Consider the following 13,368-nt stretch of genomic DNA (forward strand, 5'->3'; position numbering starts at 1 on the left):
TATGAGCGTTAGTAGATGTTTGTTTACCATCGTGTCCATTCATAAAATTTTTTTCCAGTCATTGGTTTCGCCCTCTAAGTCGCGAAGAATTGCGGTGATTTATTGCAATCGTAAACATCTGCACAGGCAGATTGCTGTCTATGGACCAGCCTTTAGAATTCAGTATCTTCGCAAACACGTGAAGAACTAGACCGAACAAATAGCTGACTCAGGCATGTTTCAAGGGCGCAATGTGTAGCGATTCCAAGTCCACACGCTCATGCTATGATTTACCTGGACAGATTTGTATACAGACTGATCGTAGTTTGTGGACTAGCCTGTAAGGCACACTCGGCCGTCACTATTTTTGGAGTTCTCATTTGTTCTTACTTTAACGTGTGAGATCTTTGTCGAACGTCATAACTTATTAAATCACGTAGAGGTACAAACAAGACCAGCAAACTGTTTCTGGGTAAGTGTACGCTGGCTTCTGATAAACACGGTAAAGCGTAGCACTGTACTTAGTCAGAGATGATATGTGAACAGGCCAAAGTTGTCGCTTTATTGGTGTATTGCTTAATTGTTCTAATTACCGTAGTGCGTATCTTTCTTTACTGCTATCTTTGGAACTATATTCTGATTGGTGGAAGATGGTTGCACCGCGGAAGGTGCAAAGTAGCTCGACGTAATAGTATGTTGCTGTGCGCGCTTTGTTTGAAAATGGAGGCGATGATGTTCTTATCATGAATGGGTCTATTTCGTCTGATATTGACATTGTCGACCATTTCTTCACAAGGCCTTAATTATAGTGTATAAATGTAAGATACTTCGAAATCATTCATACGCGGCGGTCCAGTGCATTGTGGGATGGTAATGGTGGGCGCGTGATTTTGAACAAATACAGAATGCCAGCTCCAGATACAGGTAAAGTGTTGTTACAGAGTTGAATATTTGTGGGGGGATATGTGTAGTACTCAGACTGACAGCATGTCACGTTATTGAAGGAACACTTCTGGTTGTGGCATCAACCTATTTCTGTACAGAGGTGGCTCAGAAATAGCCCCCACCCATAATTTCAATCTAGCGCTGAAATTTAGGTCTCACCCTATAGGTTAGAATATCATACTGAGCTAATGATGTGAGAAATTGGAATAATGTATGTTATCAGAAACTGAGTGTACAGTTACTCTGTAATTGCGAGAGCGACCTGTTAACGTCTTAATGGTTAATGTTTTTGCTTGACTGTAAGCAATATTTCAAATTTCCTGCCTTGCTGGCAGAAAATGGCGCGTCATTTAAGTTGTGGATCTGTGATTCTGCTACAGAAGTGTCAGTCATTGAGACATCAGCCTATAGATTTTTATTCACCTCGAAGAGTGTGCTTCCATATAAGGTAGTTATTATTGGGTTAAAGCCCGCTAGTTCATGTAGCTATCACTTCGCCAGCTTCACTTCTGACTGGCAGAAATGAATTTTAGGAACGAATCAAGACGTCCAGAGAACTCTTCCTCTCCATGTTAGCAAATATGTTCGATTTTATGAGTCTTGTGTGTTACACCATTTTTTAAAAATTTTTATTTACCATCGCTAAAACAAAATGTTAATGAAAATGCTCATAATTTTGTTTTGTAATGTACAGTTTATATATGAAACCTTTATCTTGTTTTCAGGAGGTACTGAAACCCCACCTGGGGCTAGAGCAATTGTTGAAGCTTTAGGCCTGGACGCTGGTGCTCTTGCAGATGGTGATCTCAGTGCTCTCACATATCAGCATTCAAATGATCAGTTTAATCCATCAGAGTTTGAAGCATTGGCCCATTTCCCACCAGAACTAGATTGTTTGAATTCTACTGTTGAAGTTGAAAGTTCGTTGGGTGATGCTCTGGATAGTGCTGGTGAAGTGCTAAGTGTAGAAGAAACAGTGGAATCTGTGGAAATTGTTACAAGTGTACATGACCCAAATGAAGTGCCCCATTCTCCAGGCTCTATCCTCCCAGATATTGTGGAAGAAGAATCTACTGATGATATGGACATCAATGACATGGGAATATCAGACTCACCTGAGGCTGATGCATTACAACTATCATCATCCTCCCATCACTTAGCCTCCTATGGAAACAGTTTGGCGTTTACGTCGTCACCTATGAATGCAAAAACTCCACAGGCTGGTTCATCAATAGTGGTGATACAGTCTCCTGTTGCATCAAGTACGTGTTTAACACCCACAAGTTTCTCACAAACACATGTTACAGTTAGTGGTGGACAAATTGTTGGAAAGATTGCAGGAATGTCAGGTAACGTACCCATTGGCACAATGCCTCAGTTCCAGCCAATAACTCAGACACTAGTGACAGCAAAGTCATCGGATGGTAATATAGTTCAGCTACGTCCAACAAATATGAACAGGCAAGCAGCTATGACATCTCCAACCAACTTTACCTCTTCAGCACTTCAGGGAATTAAACCTTTGCAAGCCACTGTCAAGAGACCAGCTGCTGCCACATCTGGACAGATAAGAAATGTAAATATGCACCAGAATTGTTTTTACAAACACTTTATTAGTTACAGTTTTGTATATTGTGAGGAAAAGTACCATGTTTATCTACATCATAGACATGGAGGGCTAATGTTAAATTTCCAGTTGGTTCACTGTGTGTGTTTACAAATGAGAAAGTGTGTAGTGTAGATACCTACAATTTCATGCTATTTAGTAAGAAGAAATTTTTTTGTGGGTCTTTTTTTTTTTAATCACCAGGTGTACTGAGCATAGATGCCCACATAGCTAGGTAGTAGATTATTCTAATATTGGGAATTATTTTGTTACATTGTAGGGATGTTGATTTAAAACAGTAGTTCAGCAAATGTATTCCATATTTAATTTCACCATATCAGCTTAAAACTGCATGCAGTAGAATTTTAAGACTCGCGTGTTGACTGGGATTGCTTTTTTACATTGAAGTATGACAGATCGCTCATTAAATTTCTAAATTTTACATGTAGTAGACTTTCTTATACATGTCACTGGAAGATGTTTTGGGATTACAGCAAGGGGTGTAGGCCTTTGTTACAAAAGCATAGTCATGCAAGTTGTTATAAGACTTAAATAATGTACGTTGACAGGTTGTATACATAGATATTCTGAAAGCCCCTGTTAAGTGCACAGCAGAGGGTACATTCCATTGTGACATGTATTACAGTTTCTTACTGTTCCATTCGTGTATGGAATGCAGGGAAGAATAACTGCTTAAATGTAAACTGGATTGGTCAGTGTTTGACGTATTCAATATCATTCACTATCCTTGTGCAAATGGAGTACTAACTGAATGGGGAAACTATACAGGCACTCTATGGGTAAATGAGTAAGATCAGGACACGTACTCCAGAAACTGAATGTCTGGAATCTGCCAAAACTGGAATAATAAAAATGAAACACAAATATCCATTGACAAATATGAGAAAAACTAATAAAGGCCCTTGCACCATTAGTCTACCAACATGGTATGCCGAAAATGTTGTGCTGCATGTAATAATGCCAACAAATGCAGTTAGTGTGTAGAAAGTGCATCACTTGCTGTGTGTTCACCAGTGACAATGTGTGATTCAATGCCAGGAATAGGTTTTTAGTGCCACCTATGTTACTATAGTGACATTTCCGGTCATAACAGGCAGTTTGTCAGCACTGCTGCTCTTCCAAAGTAAGGGAATACTATGCTGTTAGAGGTGGTGACACACATTGAAGTATGATTGCACCACTCCACAGTGAGTATAATAGTGCTGAGGAACCTAATAGGTGCATAGAAACTCAGCTCTTGACATGTTACGGCCAAATGCTGATGACCTTCTGAATATGTTGCAGGAAAGAACAGTTGTAAACATAATGCTGTCGGGAATAAGGCCATAGTATGCCAACTGGCCCAGTTTGGAAGATGTATCTTAACTGTTGAATATATTCAATTTTTTCTTCTTTAAGGAACTTTTTGTAATCCAAACAATTGAGATATCAAGTGCTTGCACTGAGTTACTGTAATTTACCAAGGATCCAGACCACCATTGCTGCAATCTTGTTAATAACTACATCTTCAGTGTTGCATTTCTTTTTTGGGATATAACCTTTTTTACATTGTAAACTGGTTCACTGAAATTTCAGTGTGATATCCCACCAGCTGATAATCATGTATTAAGGTCTTCACATACATTGTCCTCATGAACTTTGAGGTTGAGAAGGAAGTGAGTGTTGTGGAGTATTCATTGTGGAAAGATCCTTCTTTCATGACTCAGTTTCAAATTGTTCTGTCTCATATAGTTTAGCTCATCATCCATTTCAAAATCAATTGGATGTAGACATTATTGTGTTGTACGACTATTTTATTTATTTTTGTCGAAAAGATGCAGAATCTGTTGATACCTCTCTATGATGAAAGCATATATGAGCATCCTCATCCAGTCATAAACTAGCCTACTTTGGACTGAAGTGCTGTTATGGTGTTGAAGGCTGTTGTATTACATGTTGTTAGCAATTCATTGACATTGGTTGTAACTACTTAGGTGATAGTATATGGTAACCAGTGAGAATTGCTGGATCTAATGGCTTCTTTCACCAGGAGCTACAAATTGACAACATTTCGTTTTGATATGGAGAGCACCAGAACAACTTTCAGTGATCTAACAATGTGAATTTTAAAGTTACTTACCAATGTTCATGTTCGCTTGTGAGTTGTGAAGCCTACAAATCTTAACATGAAAATACAATTGCCATAATAGATTGATGTATAGCATAGCCCGAGATACACGTTCTCCAGTGCAATAACAGTACTTATGTGTTTTATTTCCAATTTTGCTGAAAGTTCAAGTGTCATCAGTCTTCTGACGGGTTTGATGTGGCCCGCGATGAATTCCTCTCTGCACACTTTGGAGGGCAGGAAAACATAGTAGAACAGATTCCAGCTAAATTTATTTACAAACCATAGAAAATTACAGAGGAGATTCTCAGTGGCTACCTTCATTTGACTCATAATTTGTTGTTGCCTTCCCAAAACTAACTGCGGAAACCCCTGCCAACAGCCAACAGCAAAGTCACTGCATTTCTACAACAACTTAGTTAAGTAGTGCTTCTAAAGCATTTCATTTATAACCACCTAGGTTTTTTCAAACTTTACACCCAATTAAATTCCATAATGAATTTTTAACATTTTAGAAGCTGCAGAAGCTGCTTCTACTGTACCACTAGGGGCCTAATTCACTGCTGAAATAACTGTGCCAATTTTCAAATCTATGCAGTGCGGGGTAGTGACCCATCTTGGTAACCTGAACTTGTTTTGTAGTGTAATTAAACAGAGCAGTTAACCACTCGCTAGATGAAAGATCGGTTCCGAAAGACTGGAAAGTTGCATAGGTCACACCAATATTCAAGAAACATAGTTGGAGTAATCTGCTGAATTATAGACCCATATCAGTAACATCAGTATGCAGCAGGACTTTGGAACATATATTGTGTTCGAACATTATGAATTATATTGAAGAGAACAGTCTATAGACACACAGGCAACACACATTTAGAAAGCATTGTTCTTGTGAAACACAACTATCTCTTTACTCACACAGAGTGTTGAGTGCAGTTGATAAGGGATTTCAAATTGATTCTATGGTTGTAGGTTTCCAGAAGGTTTTTGACACTGTACCACACGAGTGGCTTGTAGTGAAATTGCTTGCTTATGGAATATCATCTCAGTCATGTGGCTGGATTCGTGATTTCCTGTCACAGGGATCACAGTTCGTAGTAAGTGACGGAAAGTCAGCTAGTAAAGCAGAGATACACACACACACACACACACACACACACACACACACACACACACACACAATTTAGGAGACAATCTGAGCAGCCGTATTAGGTTATTAGCAGGTGATGCAGTCATTTATCATCTAGTAAGTCAGATGACCAAAACAAGTTGCGAAATGATTTAGAAAAGATATTTGTATGGTGCAAAAATTGGCAATAATGGAAAGTGTGAGGTCATACTCATGAGTGGTAGACTGCGTATTGTTGACAGAATACTCACAAGATGCGACACATCAATTAAAGAGACTGCATACACCATGTTTGTCTATCCTCTTTTGGAGTACTGCTGCGTGGTGTGAGATCCTTACCAGAAAGGATTAACGGAGTATATTGAGAAAGTTCAAAGAAGAGCGGTACATTTTGTATTATCCTAAAATGGAGAGAGTTTGTCACTGGCATGATACGGTATTGGGGATGGACATAATCAAAACAAAGGCATTTTTCGTTGTGGTGGAATCTCCTCATTAAATTTTAATCACCAACTTTCTCCTCCGAATTCGAAAATATTTCGTTGATGGTGGCCTACATAGGGAGAAACGATCATCATAATAAAGCAGTGGAAATCAGAGATTGCTCGGAAAGATATGGGTGTTGTTTTTTTTTTTTTTTTTTTTTTTTTTTTTTTTTTTTTTTTTTTTTTTTTTTTTTTTTTTCCCCGCACTGTTTGCGATTGGAATAATAGAGAATTATTGTGACGGTGGTTCGCTGAACCCTCTGCCAGGCACTTGAGTGTGATTTGCAGAGTATCCATGTAGATGTACTTAGATTTTTTCCACATTAATTGAAATGACACTAAAGTGAAAGTATGTATTACTGTTAGCCTTAATGCATTCTTTTCAGTGATGTAAACTGTGTGTCAAATACAAGCATACTTTAGTACATTTGGTATTATTTGTAACTTTAAGGCTGATAACGTAGTAAATACATTAACTGAAAAGCTAATCATTCACTAATTTTCTGACAGGGATACAGACAATGCACTGATAAATAATGTTTCCATTTCCTTTCATTGACTAACATATTCCTTGTGTCAACATGGGAAATGTCATGACAAAATTTTCTTAACAAGTTTGAAGAGATGTTTTGCTGTGAGCCTAGCTTTCTGATCTTCATTGGTGTTACTTCTTTGCTCTAAATAAAAAGTTATCAGGACAGCAAGTTGCAAAATCATAGCTATTTTAGATCGGGAATAGTTGCTTGCTTGAAAATTCATTTCTCACATTTCCAGTCACTAATAAAATTGTTGTAGTACATGAATCTCAAAGGAAGCAGCTGAGACTTGGCAGATGATGATACAGTACCATTAAATAAATTACGTATAATTTACATTCTGTAAAGTTTTTTGCGATATCATTAACACTGATATCTACATCTATACTCCGCAAACCACCATGAGGTGCATGGCAGAGGCTACGTCCCATTGTACCAGTTATTAGGGTTTCTTGCTGTTCTTTCATGTATGGAGTGTGGAAAGAATGACTGTTTGTGTGCCTCTGTGCATGCAGTAAATATTCTGATCCTATCTTCATGATCCCTATGTGAGTGATATGCAGCCGATTGTAGTAGAAACTTTGCTAATAGATTTTTTCAAGATAGTTTACATCTATCTGAAAGAGTCCTCCGGAACAGTTCCTCCAGTACCTGTGTGACACTATCCCATGGTTTAAACAAACATGTGACTATTCATTCTGCCCCCTGTAGAAGTTCAATATCCCATGTTAGTTCTATCTGGTACAGGCCCCACACACTTGAGCAATATTTTAGAACTGGTTGCGTAAGTGATTGACTGAACCTATGTGACATCCATTTAATATCCACAAAGTTTTACACCCAGGTACTTCTATGAATTGACAGATTCCAACAGTGACTATTATAGCCATAGGATAATACATTTTTTCATTTTGTGAAATGGAAAATTTTCCGTTTCTGAACAATTAAAGCAAGCTGCCAATATCTGAAACACTTTGGAATCTTATCAAGATCTGACCTAATATTTATGCATCTTCTGTCAGATAGTACTTATTATAGATAACTGCATCATCTGCAAAAATCCCAATTCTAGTACTGTTGATATTGTCTGCAAGGTCATTAACAGCAGGGTGACCACAGGTTCTAGAAATCGGGGAACATCAGGGAATTTTAGGCACATCAGGAAAGTATCAGGGAAATTTAGGGAAAAGAGAGAGAGAGAGAGAGAGAGAGAGAGAGAGCTGGAAAAATCTTGTTTTTGTCTCAGTATATGAAATGGTTTGTTAACTGAGGTGTCGTGCATTGTCGCTGGTTTATATGTTTGAAAGTGTGGACAATAAGAAGAAGAAGAAAATAATAGTGTCAGTCGCTTGCAGTTTGATGCTATGTACTCGTATATTTTTCAAAAGAAAAATCACAAAATACCTGTAAAATAATAGATATAACACAGTGGATATTAATCAACAATAACGAACATAGAAGAATCAACATTTTATTGATAGTCACCTGCAGTGTTGGTTTACACAATTCTTCCCCACCTTACACATTTCTTTCAAGATGCCTACTTCTTCCTGAGGTTATTTCTGAAATCAGTGAAGGGATTTTAAGTCTGTCTTGAGATTCCAAGAAAATTATTTTCGTCACCAAATGTGTTTTGTTTTATTGAAATAAAAAAACATCAGTGGTCATAATGAAACACGCATACCATTTAGCTTGCTTTCTCCATCTAAAAACAGTTCATTACATAAGACGTTGGTGTTAGTACTTTAGATTATTGCTCACACAGGAAATGCCATCTACGTGCAAGTTCTTTTTGAGATTTCCTCATTTGCACTATTTTAACTTACCTTGACATCTCATAATTTGTCCAGGAAAATTCTAAAACTTGTCTGGAAATATCAGGGAATTCCATTTGTGGTTCTTGCAATTTGAACAATACCACTTCTCTCACGATTTGGCTCTGAATTGAACTTTTGGGAACGGGCGCCGATAACCTCGCTGTTGTGCGCCCTAAAACACTAATCATCATCATCATCATCCATTTGTGGAAACTTGTGGCAACCATGAATATACAACATGAACAGCAAGGGTCCAACACATTTCCCAAGGGCACACCCAAAGTTCTCTCTCCATCCAAGATAACATGTTGTGTCCTCCATACCGAAAAGTCCTCAGTCCAGTCAGAAATTTCACTTGATATCCCATATTATCATACTTCTGCCATAAGTGTAAGTGTGGTACGGAATCAAATGCTTTTTGGAAATCAAGAAATACTACATCTACCTGACTGCATTGATCCAAAACCTTCAGTGTCTCATGTGAGAAAAGTGCGAGTTTGATTTCACATGATAAATGGTTTTCAAAATCCATGGTGGTTGGCATTGAGGAGGTCATTCTGTTCAAGATACCTCTTTGTGTTTGAGCTCAGAATACATTCTAAGATTCTACAACAAATCGATATAAAGGATATTGGACAGTAGTTTTGTGGATCACTTCTACTTCCCTGCTTGTAGACAGGCGTGATCTGAGCCTTTTTCCAATAACTGGGCACAGGTTTTGTTTGGGGGATCTATGATAGATTGTAGTTCGAAGAGGAGCTAACTCAGTCGCAAATTCAATATAGAATCTGACAGGGATTCTTAGAGCTTTGTTCAGTTTTAACAGTTTCAGCTTTTCCTCAACACTGCTGATACTAATACTCATTTCATTCGTCTTCTCAATGGTACATGGATCAAATTGGGGCAAGTCTCCTGGGTTGGAAATGGAGTTAAGCATTTCTGCTTTTGCTTTGCTACCCTCAATTTCAGTTCGTCTCATTCACTAGGGCCTGGACACTATCTTTGGTGCCACCAACAGCATTTACATATGACCAGAATTTCTTTGGATTCTGTAAAAGATCATTTGACACTATTTTGCTACGGTTCTCGTTGAAGGCATCTTGCATTGCTATCTTGACAGCCAAACACATTTCATTTAGCATCTCTCTATCTACAACTCTACAGTTTGTTTTACACCTATTATGCAGTAATTTCTGTTTCCTTAGAAGTTTCTTTACACTGACATATTGATGGACTATGGTAAAAGTACTCCTTTTTGTTAAGAAACAGTTCAAGGAATTCATTAGGTAAATAAATTGACACGGCCACCATTTGCCGTGTACTACAAAAATAATGAAGTATTAAAAAGTACAACTGATAAGTTGTGTAGTTAGAGGTCCAGTTAAAATTTGAAGTTCCGAGTCTGGTTGTGGGTAGGAGATACCAATTAATGTTTTAAAACAGAGCTTCCTTTTGTGTATAAGTTGCACAGTCTGTGTACATTGTTTGGTGGGGGATACCATGTCCACTCGTCTACTAGTCATTTCCTTTCCTGTTCCACTCGCAAACAGAGCAAGGGAAAAATAACTGTCTTTAGTATGAGCCCTGATTTCTAGTATCTTCAAGACCCTTATGCGAAATGTATGTTGATGGCAGCAATATTGTTGTGCAGTCATCTTCAAAAGCCTGCTCTAATATTCTCAGTGGTGTTGCTTGAAACGAATGTCATATTCCCGTCAGGAATTCCCATTTGAGTTCCTGAAGCATCTCCGTAACCCTTCAGTGTTGTTTGAACCTGAGTTGTTGTTGTGGTCTTCAGTCCAGAGACTGGTTTGATGCAGCTCTCCATGCTATTCTATTCTGTGCAAGCTCCTTCATCTTCATGTAACTACTGCAACCTACATCCTTCTGAATCTGCTTGTGTATTCATCTCTTGGTCTCCCTCTATGATTTTTACCCTCCATGCTTCCCACCAGTATTAAATTGGTGATCCCTTGATGCTTCAGAACTTGTCCTTCAAACCAATCCCTTCTTCTAGTCAATTTGTGCCACAAATTCCTCATTTCCCCAGTTTTTTTCAGTACCCCCTCATTAGTTATGTGATCTACTCATTTAATCTCCAGCATTCTTCTGTAAAATCACATTTCGAAAGGATCTCTACTTTTTGCCTAAACTCTTTATTGTCCATGTTTCACTTCCATACATGGCTACACACCATACAAATGCTTTCAGAAAAGGCTTCCTGACCATGAAATCTGTACTCAATGTTAACAAATTTCTCTTCTTTACAAACACTTTCCTTGTCATTGCCGGTCTACATTTTATATCCTCTCTACTTCGACCATCGTCAGTTATTTTGCTCCCCAAATTGCAAAACTCCTTTACTACTTTTACTTAAGTGTCTCATTTCCTAATCTAATTCCCTCAGCATCACACGACTTTGACTACATTCCATTATCCTCGTTTTTCTTTTGTTGATGTTCATCTTATATCCTCCTTTCAACTGTCCTTTCCGTTCAACTGCTCTTCCAGGTCCTTTGCTGTCTCTGACTGAATTACAATGTCATCGGCGAACATCAAAGTTTTTATTTCTTCTCCATGGATTTTAATTCCAACTCCGAATTTTTCTTTTGTTTCCTTTACTGCATGCTCAGTATACAGATTGAATAACATCGGGGACAGGCTACAAGCCTGTCTCACTCCCTTCCAAACCACTGCTTCCCTTTCATGCCCCTTGCCTCTTATAACTGCCATCTGGTTTCTGTACAAATTGTAAGTAGCCTTTCGCTCCCTGCCACTTTCAGAATTTGAAAGAATAATCTAGTCAACCTTGTCAAAAGCTTTCTCTGAATATACAAATGCTAGAAATGAAGGTATGCCTTTCCTTAATCTATATTCTAAGATACAGTCATAGGGTCAGTATTGCCTCACGTATGCCTACATTTCGAGGAGTCCAAAGTGATCTTACCCGAGGTTGGCTTCTACCAGTTTCTCCGTTTGTCTGTAAAGAATTGGTGTTAGTATTTTGCAGCCGTGACTTATTAAACTAATAGTTTGGTAACAATATAATGGAAGGAAACATTCCACGTGGGAAAAATTATATATAAAAACAAAGATGAGGTGACTTACCGAACAAAAGCGCTGGCAGGTCGATAGACACACAAACAAACACAAACATGTGTATGTTTGTGTTTGTTTGTGTGTCTATCGACCTGCCAGCGCTTTTGTTCAGTAAGTCACCTCATCTTTGTTTTTATATATAATAGTTTGGTAATTTTCACATCTCTCAGCACCTGCTTTCTTTGGGATTGGAATTATTATATCCTTCTTGAATAGGGTATTTCACCTGTCTCATACATCTTCCTCACCAGATGGTAGAGTTTTGTCATGGCTGGCTCCCCCAATGCTGTCAGTAGTTCTCATGGAATGTTGTCTACTCCTGGGGCCTTGTTTCAACTTAGGTCTTTCAGTGCTCTGTCAAATTCTTCACAAATTATCATATCTCCCATTTCATCTTCATCTACGTCCTCTTCAATTTCCATAATATTGCCCTTGTGTAGATCCTCTATATACTCCAACACTTTTCTGCTTTCCCTATTTTGCTTAGGACTGGTTTTCCATCTGAGATCTTGATATCCCTACAGGTGGTTCTCTTCTCCAAAGGTCTCTTTAATTTTCCTGTAGGCAATATGTATCTTACCCCTAGTGGTATATGCCTCTACATCCTTGCATTTGTTCTCTAGCCACCCCTGCTTAGACATGTTGCACTTCCTGTCGATCTCATTTTTGAGTGGTTTGTATTCCTTTTCGCCTGCTTCATTTACTGCATTTTTATATTTTCTCCTTTCATCAGTTAAATTCAATCTCTCTTCTGTTATGCAAGGATTTCTACTAGGCCTCATCTTTTTACCTACATGCTCCTCTGCTGCTTTCACTATTTCATATCTTAAAGCTGCCCATTCTTCTTCTACTATTTCTTTCCCTTGTTCTTGTCAATCGTTCAGTCGTTAATTAATTCTCTCTCTCTCTCTCTCTCTCTGAAACACTCTACAATCTCTGGGTCTTTCAGTTTATTCAGGTCCCATCTCCTTAAATTACTACCTTTTTGCAGTTTCTTCAGTTTTAATCTACAGTTACGAATCCAAATTCAGTTTTACAAAGAGTACTTCATTGTGCTGGCCCCTTACGTAGTTCGCATTTATCGCAAATCTCTCACCCGGCACCAAGTCTCAAGCAACTGGAAGAAAACTCATGTGACTTCTGTGCTTGTATAGAAGAAGATAAAATGTAGGCAAGGTCCACATCTGCCTCTGGAAATGTCTTACAATTTAAAACCTGGTTCCTAAATGTGTCCTATCATTGTATGTGAGGTGAAAAGTGAAAAGGGACCTCTTGTCGAAAATTTAGGACTTTGAGTTTTAGTTTTTACATTTGGCATTAAATTCTGAACAACCTGTAAAAATTTTTTTGTTTGTATCTCTAAATTTGAGGAAGTTATGGCAGGTTGAATATTAATGACATAAAAGAGGCGTTTTGAGATATGGGCTTTTAAAGTTTCACTTTATTATTATTGTTTAACTATACATATTTAAGAAACAAATTCTGCGTATATATTACACTTAAAATGTCCTTTGTCAAGTCGTTTTGAGTTTTTTAAATTAACACTTCACAATAAGTGGATTACTCCCTCTTACCTGTATCACATCAGAGTGTAAATACATTTGAAACCAAATAAATTGGCCCCTTGAGAAAAATATAGCAAGC

The 13,368-nt window shown here is 38.0% G+C and overlaps 1 protein-coding gene across 2 annotated transcripts in view; it reads left to right on the forward strand.

Moving 5' to 3' along the window:
* Positions 1-633: 633 nt before the first annotated feature.
* LOC124777430 (protein lin-54 homolog) overlaps positions 634-13,368 on the forward strand; it is a 283,077-nt gene continuing 270,342 nt past the window's right edge. For both annotated transcript variants that reach the window (XM_047252830.1, XM_047252831.1), the window contains exons 1-2: positions 634-903; positions 1,650-2,500. In XM_047252830.1, the coding sequence (XP_047108786.1) occupies positions 885-903; positions 1,650-2,500 (870 nt within the window). In that variant the 5' untranslated portion in view covers positions 634-884. The remainder of the gene's footprint in view (positions 904-1,649; positions 2,501-13,368) is intronic.

Source organism: Schistocerca piceifrons, chromosome 2, assembly GCF_021461385.2.
Source record: "Schistocerca piceifrons isolate TAMUIC-IGC-003096 chromosome 2, iqSchPice1.1, whole genome shotgun sequence".
In the NCBI taxonomy this organism is placed as follows: domain Eukaryota; kingdom Metazoa; phylum Arthropoda; class Insecta; order Orthoptera; family Acrididae; genus Schistocerca; species Schistocerca piceifrons.